This window comes from Pseudorca crassidens, chromosome 9 (assembly GCF_039906515.1).
Source record: "Pseudorca crassidens isolate mPseCra1 chromosome 9, mPseCra1.hap1, whole genome shotgun sequence".
NCBI classification, from domain to species: Eukaryota; Metazoa; Chordata; class Mammalia; order Artiodactyla; family Delphinidae; genus Pseudorca; species Pseudorca crassidens.
This window is the reverse complement of record NC_090304.1, coordinates 98,399,730-98,419,468: the sequence shown is the minus strand read 5'-3', so window position 1 is coordinate 98,419,468 and position 19,739 is coordinate 98,399,730. Positions and strand designations below refer to the sequence as shown.

The 19,739-nt window shown below is 43.1% G+C and overlaps 1 protein-coding gene across 3 annotated transcripts in view; it reads right to left on the bottom strand.

Annotated features, from left to right (window-relative positions):
• Positions 1 to 19,739, bottom strand: part of SORL1 (sortilin related receptor 1) — a 258,666-nt gene that overhangs the window by 77,750 nt on the left and 161,177 nt on the right. For all 3 annotated transcript variants that reach the window (XM_067751357.1, XM_067751356.1, XM_067751358.1), the window contains 3 exons: positions 12,882 to 12,970; positions 3,093 to 3,271; positions 1,421 to 1,607 (listed from right to left, as the gene is read on the bottom strand). In XM_067751357.1, the coding sequence (XP_067607458.1) occupies positions 1,421 to 1,607; positions 3,093 to 3,271; positions 12,882 to 12,970 (455 nt within the window). The remainder of the gene's footprint in view (positions 1 to 1,420; positions 1,608 to 3,092; positions 3,272 to 12,881; positions 12,971 to 19,739) is intronic.

Sequence of the window (19,739 nt, the reverse complement as noted above, 5' to 3'; positions counted from 1 at the left end):
AACCAAGTCAGGACTTGCATTTTAATGAGATCCAAGATGATTCACATGCACCTTCAAGTTTCCGAAGCACTGGTCTAGGACCGGAACTGCCTGAATCTGGTTGGCTGTTTTGTAAATAAAGCTTTATCGGGTCACGGCCACGCCCATTCATCTAGGCGGCAATCTCAATACACAGGCAGAGCTGAGTAGCTGCAACGGAGACCACATGGCCTGCAAAGCCTAAAACGTTTACTCTGTGGCCCTGTTCCCACCTCTGGACTAGAACACATCCAAGGTTTCTGGCTTTAGTCAAGATAAGTGTGGCTTCCCAAAGCAACCTTTGGTTTCTTTATGCTTCGGCAACCACTGAAAAATGAGTTATGTGCTTACGATCAGTACCCGCGCTCTACCGAGAGCCCTGCAAACCTGGAATGATTTCATGCTGGATCACAGACTTGGGGGATCGTCTACGGGCTCTGAGACCCTATGTCTCTACTGCTAGCATCACCTTCCTAAAGCTAAGCTCTGTTCTGGTCATCAACTCTCCTCAAAAGCCTCCAAAGACATCCTCCTGCTTACAGAATATGGTCCACGCCCAAGTCTCCACCCCACCGTAGTCTCTCTCTTTTCAGCCTCATCTCCACTCACTGACCCCCAGTCATACATCCAACAAGACATCCAAACTAAACCACCAACTACACTTTCCTGTTTCCACACCTTCACGCTGCTGCTGCGTCTTCCCAGAACGCTCCAGTCACGTACCCTGATGCTTCCTCCTTAAAGCCCATCTCAAACAGTGTTGCCTCCAGAGATTTCCTGATTCCCCAGCAGCAAATCCCAGTCTCCTCTTTCCTATCAATAATCCCAGCAAAAGCACCCGTTCCTCCTCCAAGGTACCTGCATCTTCCCGTCTCCTGTTACAATGATTTGTGTGCACGTCATTTCTTCCACAATGTCAAGCAGCGTCTTGGATATTTTACTCAAGGACCCATGAATATACAAATATATATATATATATATATATATATATATATATATATAAAAAACACTAACCCCCCCTCGTTTCAGATAAAGAAACAAATTCCCTCTGGAATAGGGCTCCTAACAAAAAAGGAGTTATCTACAATCGAACCTTCAGCATGTTCCTTTCTTGGGCTGCCCTCGTAGAAACAAATCCCAGAGTGACCTATTCCTGCATAAACCACCACAACTTGCCTGGGTGTCACACCTCCACCACATCACACGGCTGTAACAACTAAATGGAATAACCTGCATAAACAGTGCCTAGCACGGTTCCGGGCTCATAAGAGATGCTTAATAAATATTTGTTTCCTATGACTCCCTCCCTTTCTTCAGGGGAAGGGACCATGTCCTAGTCTGTTTCCCACACCGGTGAGTGACCAGAATAGAACTCAGTCCCTGGCATGGATGTAGAACCCACCATTCATAGTCCTGTCGGGTACAGGAGCAGTTGGACAGCACCACCGGCCGGTCGAAGTCTTCTCCGTTAAAACACGTGGCGTGGGGGATCCTGCGTTTGAAAACCGTCTTGTGCCCTAGCAGACACTCGCTGCCCCGCTCATCAGACGGGGACCACAGCTTGTAGTCGTTCTCTGTGCAGGGAACCCCTAAGGAGGAGGAAATACAGCATTACAGGCAGACACACGCAGGGTTTCCTGTCCTGCCCGCCCCGCAGCCCAGCCACCCACTTCCCGTACCTCCCGTTACTGCCCAGCGGGTGTGCAGGCCCCCGGAGCCAGCCCGTCCCTCTAATCAGCCGGCTCTGAGGCCGGGCAGCAGCCCCTTGGTGTCCCCTGAAACACGGACGTGCATCTGAGAAAGATGGGAAGAAGCAAGCTTCTTTGGTGCTCACTGTCTACACTTCGGAAAGATTTCCGCAGATTCTGCAGTTTCCTTAGAAACAGGTGCCCAGAGGCGTTCATCTCCAGGGAGTTAGGTAGAGGCTGAATCCCTGAGAGATGGTACCCCTCAGGAGTACTGTCCCCTGCCTGCCTCCCGAGGCAGCGTGGACGCATCTGGTAGTATGGCCCACGAGCAAGAGAATTCACTGTCACTGCTCGGAAGGTATGGGATCTTCATGAAAGGAGGGTGAGAACTGGTCAGACAACCTGGACCGTCATTCCATCTACCCACATCCACTCGAAATTTAAGTAGAGTGGTTTCTACAGGAATTCCAAAGTACACCAATGTCTATACTGGTAGTTGACGTCTTTTTCATATGTGTGTCTTTGGTGAGATTAAATGCTGCCTGAAACTGATGAACTACTGTCAACTCAACACCATTCCAATCAGCAAGCATTTATTAAACCCTTACTGACAATAAGGTTATCAGGCCGTCCAGTGGGTAGAATATGACTATGCACAGGGCAGGTTCTTGCGTCTAAAGACCTATGATCTAGTTGATGGGAGAGGACACACCCAGAGGGACAGACACAAATTTGTAAATCAAGGTGTGATGAGTACACGTACGCTAGGGACACAGAGAAGAGGGGAGAGATCTCTTGGTTGGGAGTAGCGGTCAAGTGCATTGGATCCTGATCCATGAGAAGGATTTCAACGAGTGGAAACTGAACCCAAGGGGCATTCCAGGCAGCTGGAATAATGTCAGCCGAAGCAGAGAAGTTGCCGAGGGCAGGGTTACACGGGGGTGAGGAAGGAAGAAGTACGATAAAGAAGTTCACTCTCCCTGCTCGCTTATTTACAGGTCCTGCGTCTGGGCGAGCAGATGGTGATGAGACCCCAGGCAGCTCTGAGAGGACCCTGCATCACTAGTAGTAGTTACCCACTGAATTTGCCAAACTGGAACTGCTAATTTGGAAGTATGTTTTCCAAGCATTCATTCATTCACATGTTCAGCACACACATACGTAAACCTCCCCTGTGCCCGTGACCGCACAGGAAATGAGAATACAAAAGACAACATGTGGCCCTATGAACAACTGCCCGAGCAACTGCCTCTGAATCTCTCATTCACTTACTGCATATGTGCCCGTCTTCTTCAATGGATCACAAACTCTTCCCAGGGCACGGTATCTAAGCTGATGCTTTCAATAGGTATTTCTGTGCAAAGGGCCGAGGAGGCAGCAGCTTACCCAAGGCAGCCGTGGCATTGACCTGGAGGATCAGCCAGCTGTGGATGTTCTCTTTGTTGGAGCCAAAGATGGTGAAGACAGTGCTCTTCTCGCCGGGCTCCGTGAGGAGCCCGTACACAAACACCGGCTTCTCGGAGAAGATGAATGTTTTCCAGGTCTCCCCTTCGTTGGTGCTGTACCTGCCCAAATGCAAGTAAAAGGATCCTTGCGGTTAAAGTCTCCGGGGCGAGAGCTTGGTTTCCAGATAACATTCATCTGTAAGAGGAACCAGGGCTCCTTGGAGAAGTGGCTGATACTGGGCTAAAGCCGGGCAAGTTTAAGGTTGTGCCAGAAAGGGAGGAAGTGCTCACAGACGGATGCCGATAACCCGAAAGGACATGGGAGCCACCTTGATGGGGCTCCAACTGGCCAGTCTGGGAAAATATGAACTTAACAAAGAGAAATGATGGTAACAGATAATACACTGAATGAAAAGAGGCCATGGGTCTCTAAATGATACCAAACAGGAAGAGAAAGGGAGGAGGGAATTTTTTTTTATTATACTACAGTGCTACCTAATAAATGTTGAAAACAATGACAGAATGAGAAAAGTGACTGTACTATAACCCCCCCACTGTAACAACCGAGTCAGACAAGAGGACCAGAGAGTTCACACGGTCTAAAGATATCAACTCACACTCACTGCAAAGGGGGAAATGTAATTTACAGCGGACAATCTGAGGTTCAACCCTCAACAAACTTAGCATCACTCACAGTGGTTCAACCTGACATCGTGTACCTCCTGGACAAAGCACTGAGGATACCACATCATCTAGGCACTACTATTCCATGCGACTGGACAAATTCAGAATGTGGAACTTTCTACATGACAACTAGTCTAGATGCTTCAAAACATCAAGGCCATGAAAAACCAACCAACCAACCAACAAGAGGCAGAGGGCTTGTTATAGATTGAAAGAGACTAAAGAGGTATAATAACCAAATGCGATATGTAAACGTGGACTGAATCCTGGATTAGAAAAAAAACCCAGCAGCTACAAATAGTAAAGGACAACTGAGAAAATATAATAGTCTGTAAGTAATACTGAGTTCATGATCATTTTCTTGGGTGTGATAATGGCATTCTGATTGTGCAGTAAAATATGCTGACTTCCTGGAGATATGTTTAAGTATTTAGCTATAAAGAGGCCCAAGAGCTGCAACTTTCTTTCAAATGATTCCCAAAAAAAAAGGGTGGCTGCACAGATGAATGGCTGGATGGATGGATGGATAGAAAGATGACAGGATAGATGGCAAAAGCAGAGCAAACGGACAAAATGTTAACAATTGGTGATTAAGGGAGCTGTAGGGGAAGGTCACATGAGTAATTTTTATACAATTTTTCCAACTTTTCCCATAGTCTTAAAAATTAAAAAGTTGGAGGAAAGTGTGTCCTGAGAAAAGTCTCCAAGACAGATTACATCAGAACGAGAGAGCAAGCCCTTGAGGGAAAAAAAAAAAAGCAGCACTGAAGTAACTGTACTGATTTCAAATTATCTTTTGTATTGAAGAGGAGAAGGAGAGGAAAGTGTGCCTGGTATTTGCTTCATCACCCAGTAAGCTGGTGAGATGCTCACCATGAGAAACCACTCAATTAAGAGGGGGTTCATGAGGGTCACAGAGCCACTGGGTCTCTCAAATCCAAATTATATACAAAACTTTTCTTTCACTTTTCCCATGTTTTTGAGATATTAGTTTTACTCACTCAGGATCTTAATACTTGATGTAGTTCTTTTTACAACATCATTCAATCCAAACACTTCCTCTTGTCTTGAGATTACTAAAATTGGTACTTCTGCAAGAAGAGCTATGGGTTAAACCTAGTGGTGGGGCTACAGGGCAATGGGGACTAAGCAATCTCCTCCACAGATCTTCCTAAGAGGAGAAATTCTCTTCTGGCTGATACGCTTTTGGTTTAAGCTATCTCTGAAGCAGGTACGGGGATAAGGTAACTCATTCAGTCTCTTTCTTGTAGCAGGGTGATGAGCAAATGGCTTAGTGCCATCTTTAAAGCAAACTGAACCAGCAGAGTCAGCCTATTAACCAGACATGATGGGAGCCATCCGTGTGATAAGGCCGGAAGTCTGCCTATTTGCACATTGCCTAGGTAATTCTACTTAACAGCTCCTCGAACGCGAGATAACCTCAGGAAATGAATCATCCCATTTCTTGAGAAGTTCCCAGCAGACTCTGACCATAACATATTAATGAGACTAAAAAGCAGGTGCATGGCCGAGTACAGCCCTGAACCTAAGAATAAACTGGGCATTTAAAAAACAGTGCTTTTTTCAAAATTTTGGAGACATGGTAGTCATATTATCAACTGCAAAAGTTAAGGGAACATCTGTTCTGGACCAAATTCTGACCTCCAGAGGAGAACTTGTGCTGGTGAAGTGAAAGTGACAAGAACCTTGCAAGAAAACAAACCAAGCCATCTTTATACGCCTAATAGTCGTGAAAGAGGACGTAGGGCCCCAGCCCTTAGGACGGAGAATTTAAAACGTTCAAACAGAAGTATAGACCTAATCTCATGGCCAAAGCTCTCAAGAAGATGGGACTATAATACAGTAGTAACATAATATAACCAAAGATACACTAAATAAGTGAAGCACTGGTAGACACTCAATTTAAAACACAAATGTGTGGCTGGAGAGAAAGGTCCTTGATGAGCTCAGACTTTTTAAAAAAAACATATTCAAGATGAGAAAAGTCATATTAACCAAGGGTAAAAACTTAAAGAGCAGTAGCAATCTGCTAATTAATCCTAGCTGTCATTCTTACAGCTAGTAATCTGTAGAAACAGTGGCCAAACAACGCAAACTCAAAATAAGTCAAGGATTATGCTTCAAATGACCAAAATAATTGGGAGGTTAGTGAGCAGTGAGACGTGGGTTGGTTACCCAGCAAGTCCTATAAAGAATTAGAAATGGAGGACTTCCCTGGTGGCACAGTGGTTGAGAATCTGCCTGCCAATGCAGGAGACACGGGTTCGAGCCCTGGTCTGGGAAGATCCCACATGCCGCGGAGCAACTGGGCCCGTGAGCCACAATTACTGAGCCTTTGCATCTGGAGCCTGTGCTCCGCAGTAAGAGTGGCGGTGATAGTGAGAGGCCTGCGCACCGCGATGAAGAGTGGCCCCCGCTTGCCACAACTAGAGAAAGTCCTCGCACAGAAACGAAGACCCAACACAGCCATAAATAAATAAATAAAGCAAACTGTCAACAAATAAAAATAAATAAACACTATTATTAAAAAAAAGAATTAGAAATGGAATAGGCTCATCCGTCTGATGGTTAATGGTATAAATAGGAAAGACAGAAAAAGAGGCAGCAGTAGTTAGTCAATTTCTATTTTGGTTTTGTCTTTATTAAAGAGAATGATCTTCAAACTGGACAAAGCAGAAAAAAAAGATGGAAGTTAAAGGAAAATGAATGCAAAATAAAGCACACTCTAGGGAACTGAAAGATTTAAAGGTATAATTGCAGAGCTCCTTTTAATAATCTCTAAAAGAACCACGAGAACAGATAAAGATCTCAAGACTAGATGAGAAAAAGTAGTTTTATTTCCCTTAAGAAGAAAAAGTTGTTTCAAGAATGGAGTATGAAACAGTTGACTGGAGAGCACTTAGACACGAAGGAAGTTGGAGCTGGGAGCTCAAATTGTTTCACACACAAGTCACAATAAATGAATCCCGTTTCCTTTTCTCAGGGTAACTCTTGATTTCAGAATAGGGTAATGATATAGGGCAAAGAAAAATTGTCTTAGGGTTTTTATTAAAAGAAATTGAGTGTCTAGGATCATGCTGGTATCAACGCCAATGTGACGCATGTTTCAGGCTGCTGGGGACAGATCTGGGCTCCACATCTTAAACCTCTGACATTGTGAGGAGGGCCCAAAGGAGAAGAAGCTAGAGGGTGTAGATTCAGGATCCTACAGCACAGGAGGGAAGGAACGGGGGCTGTTTGCCATGGAAGAGGAGATGCTCTGAAGAGGACAGGGAGAGGTCCTCGTGCATCTGAAAGGCTTTCAGGCAGAAGAGAAAGTATCTGTTGGATGTATCTCCCGGAAGCTGAGCCCGCTGCATAGCAACGGGAGGGAGGAGAATTTGGGCTCTCTCTGACCTGAGAACTTTCATTCATAAAGGAACGGATGAATAAATACTTAGTGCACGAACAGATGAACAACAAATTGTCCAAAGTGACATGGAAGCTCCTTTTGATTTGGCAAAGTCCCCATCACTAGAGTTATTCAAGCAAAGACTTGGGTGACCATCCATCACAGATGACAGAGAGAAAATTCCTGCAACGGGCAGTGGAAGACAGAACCAGAGGATGTAATATGTCCAGATCCCTACTGGGGATCTCCCCGTGGACATACCACAGCCACTTCAGTTCACCTTGTCCACATCTGCACTCATCCTATGGCCCTTCAGGCCAATACCTTTTCCTCTGCTTTTCTATGAGGGATATGATCATCTTGCCCTGTCACCCCTGACACCGTCTAGTCAAAAAGCAGGTCCTGAACACATAGTCCTCAAAATGCTTGGTCCCCACCTAAGCAGCATCTCTCACCTCCAGTCTTGGTCCTTTTAGATTCATGCTCCTCAACTTGCCAGAGCCATCTTTCTACACTAGCCACGTCATTCCCCTATTTTTAAACCCTCAGAGGGACTCTATCATTTCAAAAGCAAAGTCTGATGCCTCTGGTGCGGCGTGTAAGGTCCTCAGGGGACCTGGCCCCTGACCAGAGCTACTGCAAGCCTCATTCCTCACACACCCCGAGATGTACATTCTGTCAATACTAAAGAGCTGCACCTTGCACTCTGATTCATGCTGGTCTCTGCTCAAGCTCTTTCTAAACCTGGGGTGGCAACCCAACATTGGGGTGGCAACCCAACATTGCTTTTTACCCTTGAAGTCTCAGCTCAAGTTTCCTCTCCTCCCAGAAGCCTTCTCCTGTCTCCCAGATAGCATTACTGGCCTTCCTGTGGCCGCCCTGCACCCTGTGCTCACCTCTATCTTATACCTGTAACGGAGCAGGACCCTATGGAACAGACCCCTCCCCTAGGTTCTCTGCTATAGCTCCTCTCTGACATACCTAGATAACAGTATACCATGCACATTTCCTGTGTTGTTTTACAGATGCTAAAACCACCACCAAATGGAAGACGTTAACTACTTGATGACCATGAGCACGTAGCCTACTGGAGCCTAAGGACTGATCATGTTAACCCCCGTGGCACCATCCTGTTACCTCATCATCAGCCAATCAGAGAACTGTGCAGGGCTGATCACATACCCTGCGACGCCCCTCCCTCACCTGGCCTTTAAAAATGCTTTGCTGGGCTTCCCTGGTGGCGCAGTGGTTGAGAGTCCGCCTGCCGATGCAGGGGACATGGGTTCGTGCCCCGGTCCGGGAAGATCCCACATGCCGCGGAGCGGCTGGGCCCGTGAGCCATGGCCGCTGAGCCTGCGCGTCCGGAGTCTGTGCTCCGCAATGGGAGAGGCCACAACAGTGAGAGGCCCGCAAAAAAAAAAAAAAAATGCTTTGCTAAATAAAACCCATCAGGGAGTTCGGGCTTTTTGAGCACTAGCTGTCCCGGACTCCTTGATGATGCCTTAGAATAAATGCTGCACTTTCCTTCACCACAACCCAGTGTCAGTAGATGGGCAAGTGGACCCAAGTTTGGTTCAGTAACATACCTACTATATTTAAATGACCTGATTTTTCTACTAGGGCTGCCGTTCATCAGGAATAAGACCCCTTACTCACTTTTCTGCCCCTGGCACACAGAGGGGCATTAATTAATGCTTTTTTGTTAAAGGAAATTAAATGAACTGCACTGTATTTTCTTTTTTTTTCTAACCCCATCTCTCAGTTTCTCAACAGTTAAAGGTTGATAAGAATACCTGTTCCTCTATAACTCACAGTGCCAAAGACACCACATGGGGGTGAGAATGAAGTGGGGGCGGGGCTGGCTCTCTCTGCAACCATCCAGGTAAGTTACTAGGAGAGGAGGTTCCGCAACCACAAGGACAGGTTAACCGCCGTCTCCCACGTTCCAGAACTGTGAAGCTGCTTCCAGAACTCAGGTCCAGAAAAGACAGCTGCTCTGCTGGGTGTAGTCTTTGCAGTGGCTTTTCAGGACTCCCCAGAGGGAAGCCCTATGAAATCTGAAATCTCCTATGAGGAAAGATGCTTTGGGGAAAGTCCAAGGTATTATTAGTAACTACCAATATCATTATGCTGACAGGCAAACCACTAGGAAGAAATGGAAACTGATCTCATCCCTCACTATCAAGCCGACAAGCTTGGGTTTGGGTCCATTTTTGGTCAGAGTGCAAAAACACAACAGCCCCTTCTCTGAAAAACACGGATTCTACACAAGAACGACCTGCAACCCCTGAGCAGGTTCACGGTGACAGCATGCTGAACGAAGGGGTAAGTGACTCCCAGAAGAGGTTCTTGTTTATTCATTTCAGACATGTAGAAAACAGGAGCAAGACAAAGCGTTCCACTTCTTACTCTCAATTTCAATTAACAACAACAAAGAAAACAGCCTCAGTGGAGAATCAAGGCAGAAGCTGAAACAAGTAATCATCAACTCTTAGTTAACTATGCTAAACAGGGAGAGAAAGACATAAATTATTTAAAAGAACAACCAGGGACTTCCCTGGTGGCGCAGTGGTTGAGAATCCACCTGCCAATGCAGGGGACAGGGGTTCGAGCCTTGGTCCGGGAAGATCCCACATGCCGCAGAGCAACTAAGCCCGTGAGCCACAACTATTGAAGCCCGTGCACGTAGAGCCCGTGCTCTGCAATCTACAACAAAGAATAGCCCCTGCTCGCCACAACTAGAGAAAGCCTGCACGCAGCAACGAAGACCCAATGCAGCCTAAATAAATAAATTAATTTTTAAAAAAAAGACCAACCAAAAAAAAAAAACATCCCCAAACTTAACTCTTACGTTAAGCAATGTTCCACCCTCTGTCCCCACTAAACCTCTCACTAGGGTTACTGTTGTTACGGCTTCCTCCCTAAGGCTGGATAAGCTTTGGGTCGAAAGCTCTTCTCCCGGCCTCTCCCTCCAGCTGGCTCAGAAACATCTCAGAGCCACAATGGGGCTGGACAGCTCCCAAAGGATGCCTCATTCACCTCCGCATCCTCGGTTCCTAGAACAACATCTGGCTCCTTGTAGATATTCAACAAATGTTTGTGTAATTGACCTGAAATGATGCTTAACAGAAATATGTTCCATTTCCATCCAGCGTGGACCTGAACTCTTGACAGTCACGTTCTCACCAGACTGCATACATCCAGAGACCCCTACTCACATTTGAGCTCCAGGGACTGTCATTTACAACAGAGAATAACGGAAGTACTCCCACCCCCGGGGACTGCGATTGCCACACTACCCCACCCTTTCCAGTTTTATAAACCAGGAAAAAAATAAGCAATCTTGGAAGACTAAGTGTGCATGACCTATTTATTTGAACAATCAAATATTTACTAAGTGCCTGCTAGCCTGCATAAAATAGAAATCCTTGTCTACAAAGACCTTGTTAATGAGTTGAGGAAACCAGGCATATAATGAAAAGGTAACTAACAAAAGGAGGCAGCATGCGATGAATGCCAAATCAACGAGACAGCCGCCAATAAACACTATGAGACTCAAAGGAGGGGGCCATGGCCATGGCTGGGGAGACCAGACTTAAGACGTGTCTGAAGTCCTAGACCAGCAATAGAAATCCAGGTGAGTCAGAAGCAGCCTTCACTCATGGGGTTTAAGGATCTGAACTAATTACAATATTTATTTCCTGCTTCTCTTCTGATGAAGCTGATAGCACACAGGTCAAAAGCAGAGCAGCAGGAGAAGCAAGAAAAAAACAAAACAACTCTGTGAGCAACACACAAATGCCAGGTGGCTACACTACACAGATTTTGGCCAAGCTCAGCCTGATATCTGGGACACACGCACCTGTCAATAGGAGGCCTGAACATATTCTCATATTTGCAAATGTTTTATTTGAACCATACCTACAGACACCTCCACGTGACCTGTGCAAAGAGAGGGATGCTAGAGGGTCCATATCCTTAAAGTCTACCCCCCCAAAACCATGGCTCAACATGTGCCGAGGGCACTGTGATTTTCTGGCAGCGGGTCTATTTTCCTGATCATGTTTTCCTGCAGCTAGCTAGCAATGACGCTGCGTTCCCCGAGCACATATGCACCGACAGATGGTGTAAGAGGACCAGAATCACATTAACTACTCCAGAGAAGCCAGCTTGGAATGCAAATGTAATCTGGAGGAGAGTTGAAACAGGGAAAATCAGGAACTGTCTCTGCAGTTTGACTGCCACACACAGAATGAAATGTATTCCTAGGGAGCCAAACTACGTCCCCTGCCGTACTTCTCAAGGAGCGGCCCGAACATCGCGTTGTGTACTTGTGTTATCTCACCACTAGAGGATGGAATCCTCGCGAGTGAAGGAAAACATCCTATGTCTCTTTAGATACACATCACCAGGCACCATCAGTGCTCGCGAAATGTGTGAGATGGGAATTAATAAATTAATGGATAAATAAATGACACGAATGTGGGAAGCATGTACCGTGACTGTCCTCATTTGAGCAAACGTCAATCTGAATGGGGACACAGTGTGTTGCGTACAAACAGGACTTCTTCTGACTCCTGGCTCTAAAGCAGCTGCTGACCAGAGCTGCACAGACCAGAGACCAGCCAGGTGGAGCGCAGAACACCGGGACTTTGCTTCTCTCTGCTTCTTGGAGGCCAGGTCACTCAGCACATGTCCAATTAACCACAGGGGAAACGAGCTAAGAGTTCTTTTTTCAAACCACCCACCTCTCTCTCTTGCTGCTGACCCTGTTTCTAAAAGGAGCCGAGGAAAGAAAGCTTTCTCCCTTGCGTTAAACAAGATGATTATAGGAGCTCTCTCCCGCTCCTTTAGCAATCTGTCTCATGGGTTCAGCCCAAAAACAAGGAGAAATGAGAGATAGTCTGTCCCGACCGAATGTTAACAAAATTAACTTCTGTCCTAACTCAGACTAAAGTAATGAAAGAATTGGTTCTGATAAAATCAGACTCAAGAAAGCAGAGGTTACTAACTCTTGACATTTTTGCTTTTCAGAGGAACATACTGCAAAGAGCACAGAACGTAATTTAAAGACCTGAGTGCTCGTCTTGTCTGTTATTAACAAAGGGGAGGATCTTGGGTAAGTTACTTTACGTTTCTGAACCTCAGTTTTCTCACCTAGAAGATGAAGCCATTAACCCCAAATGTCCTTTCCAGGTCTATTTGCAAGAACCCCAAAACCAAAGGTATCACAGTAAAACTCACTTGGCTATCAAGTAATATGTATTCTGAAATTACTACTCATGTATCATTATTATTATTATGACTCATTCTATGAGTAACTCTGTGTGTCACACACAAAGCAAAGAAAGACAAGTTGAAGAGCCTCTAGTTAATTTTTTAGTCATTATTAATTTTATTTATATAGAGCTGTGCTTTTTCAAATCAGTAAAATTATTTCATTTGTTCCTCTCTGAGATAGGAAGGACAGATTATCATTCCCAGTTAATAAACAAGAAAAATTTAAGTAATTTCCCAAGGCACAAATTGTGCTGTCAATAACCTAGTGCTACAGAGATAAATCCACTTATAATCACAGAGTTAAATTTCTGGGAGAACAGTGTGATGTTAAAAAGCTTCACCAGAGACACTTACTTCAGCTCATTGGTTTCCATGCCTTGGGCGATGGCCATGATGATCCCGCCATGGTCTCCCCATGTGTAGTAGTGAGGTCCAGGAAGAGCCTGAAGAGAGAGAGCCAGTGCTGACGTCACTGCCATGGAGATGGCCGGGCATAAATGGTACACACCACACACACACGTGCACACACACTCAGGCACACACATGCACACACACAGCAGGGATATCAACCACCTGAATACAACTTTTCCATTTCCAGAGCACTTCACAGCCATTCTCTCATCTGAACCACACAGCCCTGGGGCTGGGCAGAGCAAGTTCTCACATTCCAATATTTTTTTGCCAAATGAAGAAACTGGAGTTCCTATTAAAGTGGCAGACTGTAAACTACAGAGGCAGGAGTCAAACCCACATCTCTGACCCTCACCAAGCAGCTATTAAAAATTAACCAACTAGAGTTCTGGTTTTTGACTGTGACAGTATAAGCCCACTACAGCCCATCCTTCTTGTTAATTACAACTAAAAAATTTGGACAAAATATTCAATACAAAAAGACAGCTACCCGAGGATGCTGAAAAGTAAACAAAATAAGGCAGCTTATGAAGGGGATTTAAAACCTGAAGAAACTACCCAAACAATTGGGGCTTCCTGGTACACCTGTGCCCTGAGGGAATGCCCCAGCCTAGAATATGTTAGTCCCAGCCAGGCAGCTAAACCTTCAATGGAAACTTTCTGCCTAAGGAGTCAGGAAAAGAAGCCCCTGCATGACGGAGAGAATGTAGCTGGAATCCCAGAGGGGAGAGCATGAGGAAGTAAACCCTCTAATTCTGTGGATGGACTCACATATGTTTCAGCCTAACCCCTAAACTGTATGTGTGGGGAACAGACCCAAACTAGCACAGAAAAGACTTAGCCATCTGAACTAAGATCTCCAAAGAATGCAAGGCAGAAGTTACAGTCCGAATCTGAACAGGTTCATTACATGCTGAAACGAAAGCAGCAACATCCTCCAGAGGATTTCATTTCATGTCTGGGATGCAATCCAAAATCACTCAACATACAAACAGATCGGTAAAAAGTCTCCAAGTCTCCAGAGAAACGACAATAAATGGGTGCTAGTTCCAAGATGATCCAAACGTTGAAATTACCAAAGACTTTAAAACAGTTCTTATAACTGTGTTCCATGAGGTAAAGGAAATGAGCAAAAGAAAAGAATTCTTCCCAGAGAAGTGGAAACTAGTTTTTTTAAAGGAATGAATTCTAGAACAGGAAAATAAAATATCTGAAATAGGAAATTCACTGATGGGCTCAGTGACAGAATAGAAATGACAAAGGAATTAGTGAATTTAAAGATAAATACAGAACAGTAGAAATGATCTATGCTGGGACTTCCCTGGTGGTCCAGTAGTTAAGAATCCGCCTTCCAATGAAGGGGACACGGGTTCAATCCCTGGCTGGGGAACTAAGATCCCACATGCCACAACTAGAGAGCCTGTGTGCTGCAACTACAGAGCCCACGCGCTCTGGAGCCTGCACGCCACAACTAGAGAGAAGCTTGCGCATCACCATGAAGAGCCCTCACATCTCAACAAAAGATTTCACGTGCCACAACTAAGACCCGACACAGCCAAAAATAAATAAATATATATTTTTAAATGATCTATTCTAAAGAACACACAGAATAAAAGACTTAAAGGAAAAAAGCCCCAAGAAACTGTGGGACAATAACAAAAGGTCTATGTATAATTGGAGGCCAAGATGAACAAGAGAAAGGGACTGAAGCAGAAAAAATATTTGAAAAAATAATGGCTGAAAATTTCCCAAATTTGGTGAAAAAGATAAATTTATAGATTCAAGAGATCGATGAATCACACGATCATCACAAAGAAAACCACACCTAGAGACATCAAAACAAAACTACCGAAAACCAAAGATAAGGAAAAAATATCGAAGCATCTTAAGGAAAATGACACAATACATACAAGAAAATGGTAACAAATGATTATAGATTTCCCATCGGCAGAGAGCACATCTTTAAAGTATAGACACACCTTGGAGATACTGTGGTTCAGACCACCACAATAAAGCAAATACCAAAATGAAGTGAATCATATGAAGTTTTTGATTTCTCAGTGCTTATGAAAGTTATGTTTGCACCATCCTGTAGTCTATTAAGTGTGCAACAGCATTATGCCTACATAAAACAATGTACACACCTTAATTAAAAGTGCTTTACTGCTATTAAAAAAAAAGCTAAGCATCATCTGAGCCTGCAGCAAGTCACAGTAGTAACATCAAAGATCACTGAACATATATCACCATAACAAATATAATAACAATAATGAAAAAGTTTGAAATATTGCAAGAATCACTAAAATGTGACACAGACACAAAGCAAGCAAACGCTGCTGGGAAAATGGCACCGATGGACGTGCTCGATGGAGGGGCGCCGCAAACCTTTCATTTGTAAAAACTACAATATCTACAAAGCACAGTAAAATGAGGTATGCCTCTACGGAAAGAAAATTACTATCAATCCAGCACACAACATCAAACAAACACATCCCCCAGGAATGAAAGTGAATTACCGAGATTCTCAAATGAAGGAAAATCAAGAAAAGGAAAACCAAGAGAACACACAGCTAGTAGATCTGCTCCACAACAAATGCTAAAGGCATGTCGTCAGGCTGCTGTGAAATTTACAGAGGGAAACAGGGATCTTCAGGAAGGAAGGAAGAGCAAGGGAAATGGTAGATATCTGGGTGAATATAAAAGACTGCTTTTCCTCTTAAGTTCTTTAAAATCCATACGATGATTAAAGCAAAAACAAAGACATTGCTGAGTTTTTCAATATGTGTCAATGTGATAAAAAATGAAAACAAAAAAGTTGGGAGAAGAGAAAAGGGATTTATTTGGTTGCAAGGTTTCTAAATTTGATGTTAAGTGTAATATTATGTTAAATGCAGTATTAATTCAAAAAAGACTATGAAAGATTAAATATATACGCTGTAATCCTTAGAGCAACCACTAAAAAAATAATAATACTACAAAGAAATATAATCAAAAAGATAATATTTAAGTAAAAACAGAATACTAAAAATACCTAAATAATACAAAAGGAGGCCATAAAGGAGGAACAGAATAATTTAAAAAAATGAAATTTAAATAAACAAATACATAAAATATTAAACCTAAATCCAACCGTATCAATAATTATATTAAATGTTAATGGCCTAAGCATTTAGTTAAAAAGCAGAGCTTATCAGAATAAATTAAAAAGACCCTCACTATATGCTGCCTATAAGAAACACTTCAATGTAAAGACACAGATGGGTAGAAAGTAAACGGATAGTAAAAGATATATTATCCAAATAGTAAACATAAGATGGTTAAAGTGACTTTCAGTATCAGTTAAGAAAGACTTCAAGACAAAAGGTATTACCATAGATAAAGAGGAATACTCCATGATAAAAGGGACAATAAATCAGAAATAATTATAAATGTGTATGTACATAATAACAGAGCGTAAAAATACATGAAGCAATATTGATAGGATTTAAAGGAAAAAAAGACAATTCCACAATCATAGCTGGAGATTTTACCACCAACAATTTACAGAACCGCAATATATAGCAATTTATGGAACTAGCCCCCGCCCAAACTGCAATATATAGCAATTTATAGAACTAGCCCCAAAGTATGTAGAAGGTCTGAACAAGTATCAACCGCCTTCATATAAATAACATCTGTTGAATACTGCATCCAACAACTGCAGAATATACATTCCTTGCTAACGCACATGACATATTCACCAAGACAAACCACATGTTGGATCACAAAACAAGTCCCATTAAGTTTAAAGGACTTGAAATCATATGAAGTGTATTATCTGACTACAAGGAAATTAAGATATCTATGAAAACATCAAATATCTGAAAACTAAACAACCCTTTCCTAAATAACTTATCAGACAAAGACAAAAAGCAAAAGGGACATTATGAAGTGATAAAAATGTTCTGGAATTAGATAGTGGCGATGGCTGCACATCACATCACTTGTGAGTATACCTAAAACTACTGAACCATACACTTTAAAGGGGTACATTTTATTGCATGTGAATTACATCTCAACTTTAAAGGGAGACATTAAAAAATATTCTGAGGGCTTCCCTGGTGGCGCAGTGGTTGAGAGTCCGCCTGCCGATGCAGGGGACACGGGTCCGTGCCCTGGTCCGGGAAGATCCCACATGCCGCGGAGCGGCTGGGCCCGTGAGCCCTGGCTGCTGAGCCTGCGCATCCGGAGCCTGTGCTCCAGAATGGGAGAGGCCACAACAGTGAGAGGCCCGCGTACCGCAAAAAAAATATATATATATATATTCTGAACTGAATGACAACAAAAACAGCACATCTAAATTTGTGGCATACAGCTAAAGTAGTATTTACAGGGAAAATTAGGGCTGCAAATGCCTACGTAAGAAAAGACCTAAAAATCAACAACCTAAAGATATACCTTAACAAGCTACAAATAGAAAAGCAAAGTAAATCCAAAGTATACAAGGATAAGGGAAAGGTAATACTACAGAGGAGAAATCAACAAAATAGAAAACAGACAACAGAGAAAATTTAAGCCAAAAGCAGGTTCTTTGAAAAGAGCAATAATATTGACAAACCACTAACTAAACTAATCAAGAAAAATAGAGGAAAAAAATACAAATCACCAATAACAGGAATGAAAACAGGTTATTACCACAAATCCTACAGACATTTTAAAACATTAGAAAATACCTTGACTAATTTTAAGCCAACAAATTCAATAAATTTAGATGAAAGGACAAATGTCTGAAAATACACAACTCACCAAAATGGACATAAGTAGCAGAAAATCTGAATAGTTCTCTATCTGCCTGAGAAACAATTTCTAAACAAAAACATTCCCAAGAAGAAAACTTCAGGTCCAGATAGCTTCACTAGTATATGATTCAAGAAAAAAACCCCACCACTCTTACACAAACTTTATCAGAACATAAAAGAGGAAGAATTGCTGCTCAGTTTGTTTTATCCTAACACCAAAACCTGACAAAGACATTACCAAAAAAAAAATTACCAAGCAATATCTCTCATAAGTAACACAAAAACCTTTTAAAAACTACTAGCAAATCAAAACTAACCTTACAGGGGCTTCCCTGGTGGCACAGTGGTTAAGAATCTGCCTGCCCATGCAGGGGACACGGGTTCGAGCCCTGGTCCGGGAAGATCCCACATGCCACAGAGCAACTGAGCCCGTGCGCCACAACTATTGAGCCTGCGCTCTAGAGCCCACGAGCCACAACTACTGAGCTTGTGAGCCACAACTACTGAAGCTCGCGCACCTAGAGCCTGTGTTCCGCAACAAGAAAAGCCACCACAATGAGAAGCCCGCGCACCACAACGAACAGTAGCCCCCGCTTGCCGCAAAGAGAAAACCTGCGTGTGGCAACAAAGACCCGACACAGCCAAAAATAAATTAATTAATTAATTTTAAAAAATACTAGCCTTACATTAAAAGGATAATATATTGTAATTAAGCAGGGTTCAAGAATTATTCCAGTAATTCCAGGATAGTTTAATATTCAAGAACCAATAAAGGTACTACACCATATTACATATTACATTTGTGATACTGTGATATAAGAAGATATATAAACTTTAGTCTTTGTTCTGGGCTCCTGGGGAGAGGTCCTACAATCTTTGTAATTTCCTAAGTGATGAAGAGAAATAGGAGCACCTTTTGTTTTAATATTTGGTCTTGGACCCCAGTTCCTGACACAGAGCTCCTAAAACCCTTGTAATTTTCTGACTGATGGGGGTGACAGGAGTGTGTCTTACACAGAGCTCCTACAGCCCTTGTAATTTCCTGGGTGATAGGAGAGTCTCTTGTCCTAATGAGGAGACTCACGGTGGGCTCCTGGACAGTACGGGGGCTGGTCAACAGAAAGACTAAGCATGATTAGAAGCTTGAAATTTTCAGCCCCACCTCCATCCTCCCAGGAGGACAGAGGGGCTGGAGAGTGAGTTAATAGTTAATCACGCCTATGTGATGAAGCCTCCATTAAAACAGATAAATAACAAGGACCTACTGTATAGCACAGGGAACTATATTCAATATCCTGCAATGAATCATAATGGAAAAGAATATGAAAAAAATATATATATATAGAACTGAATCACTTTGCTGTACACCAGAAACTAACACATTGTAAATCAACTATACTTCAATTTAAAAAATAAATCCATAAAGTCAAATGATTAGTAAAAAAAAAAAAATCCCTAAACTGCAGGATTCAGAGAGCTTCCAAGTTGGTGAACACATCCACATGCTGGAAGAACAGCACACCCCAACTCTGTGGGGACAGAAGCTCCATGGTTGGGACCCTTCTGGACCCTGACCTATGTACCTCTTCATCTGGCTGTTCATCTGTATCCTTTGAAATATCCTTTATAATAAACGGGTAAATGTAAATAAATACTTCCCTGAGTTCTGTCAGCCATTCTAGCAAATTACTGAACCCAAAGAGTGAGTCGTGGGAACCCCCAGTTTATAGCTGGTCAGTCAGAAGTACAGGTGACAACCTGAGACTTGCAACTGGCGTCTGAAGTGGGGTCAGGTGGGGCAGTCTTGTGAGACTGAGCCCTTAGACTCTGGGTCTGTGCCAACTCCAGCTAGCATGTGTCCTGACTGAATTGTAGGACATCCAGTGGGTGTCTGAAGAGTTGGAGTACTGCTTGCTGTGATGGGAAAACTTCCATACATTGGGTATCAGAAGTATTCTGAGAGTAAGGGAAAATAGTTTTTCCTTTAACATAATACACCATATTACATATTACCATATTATTA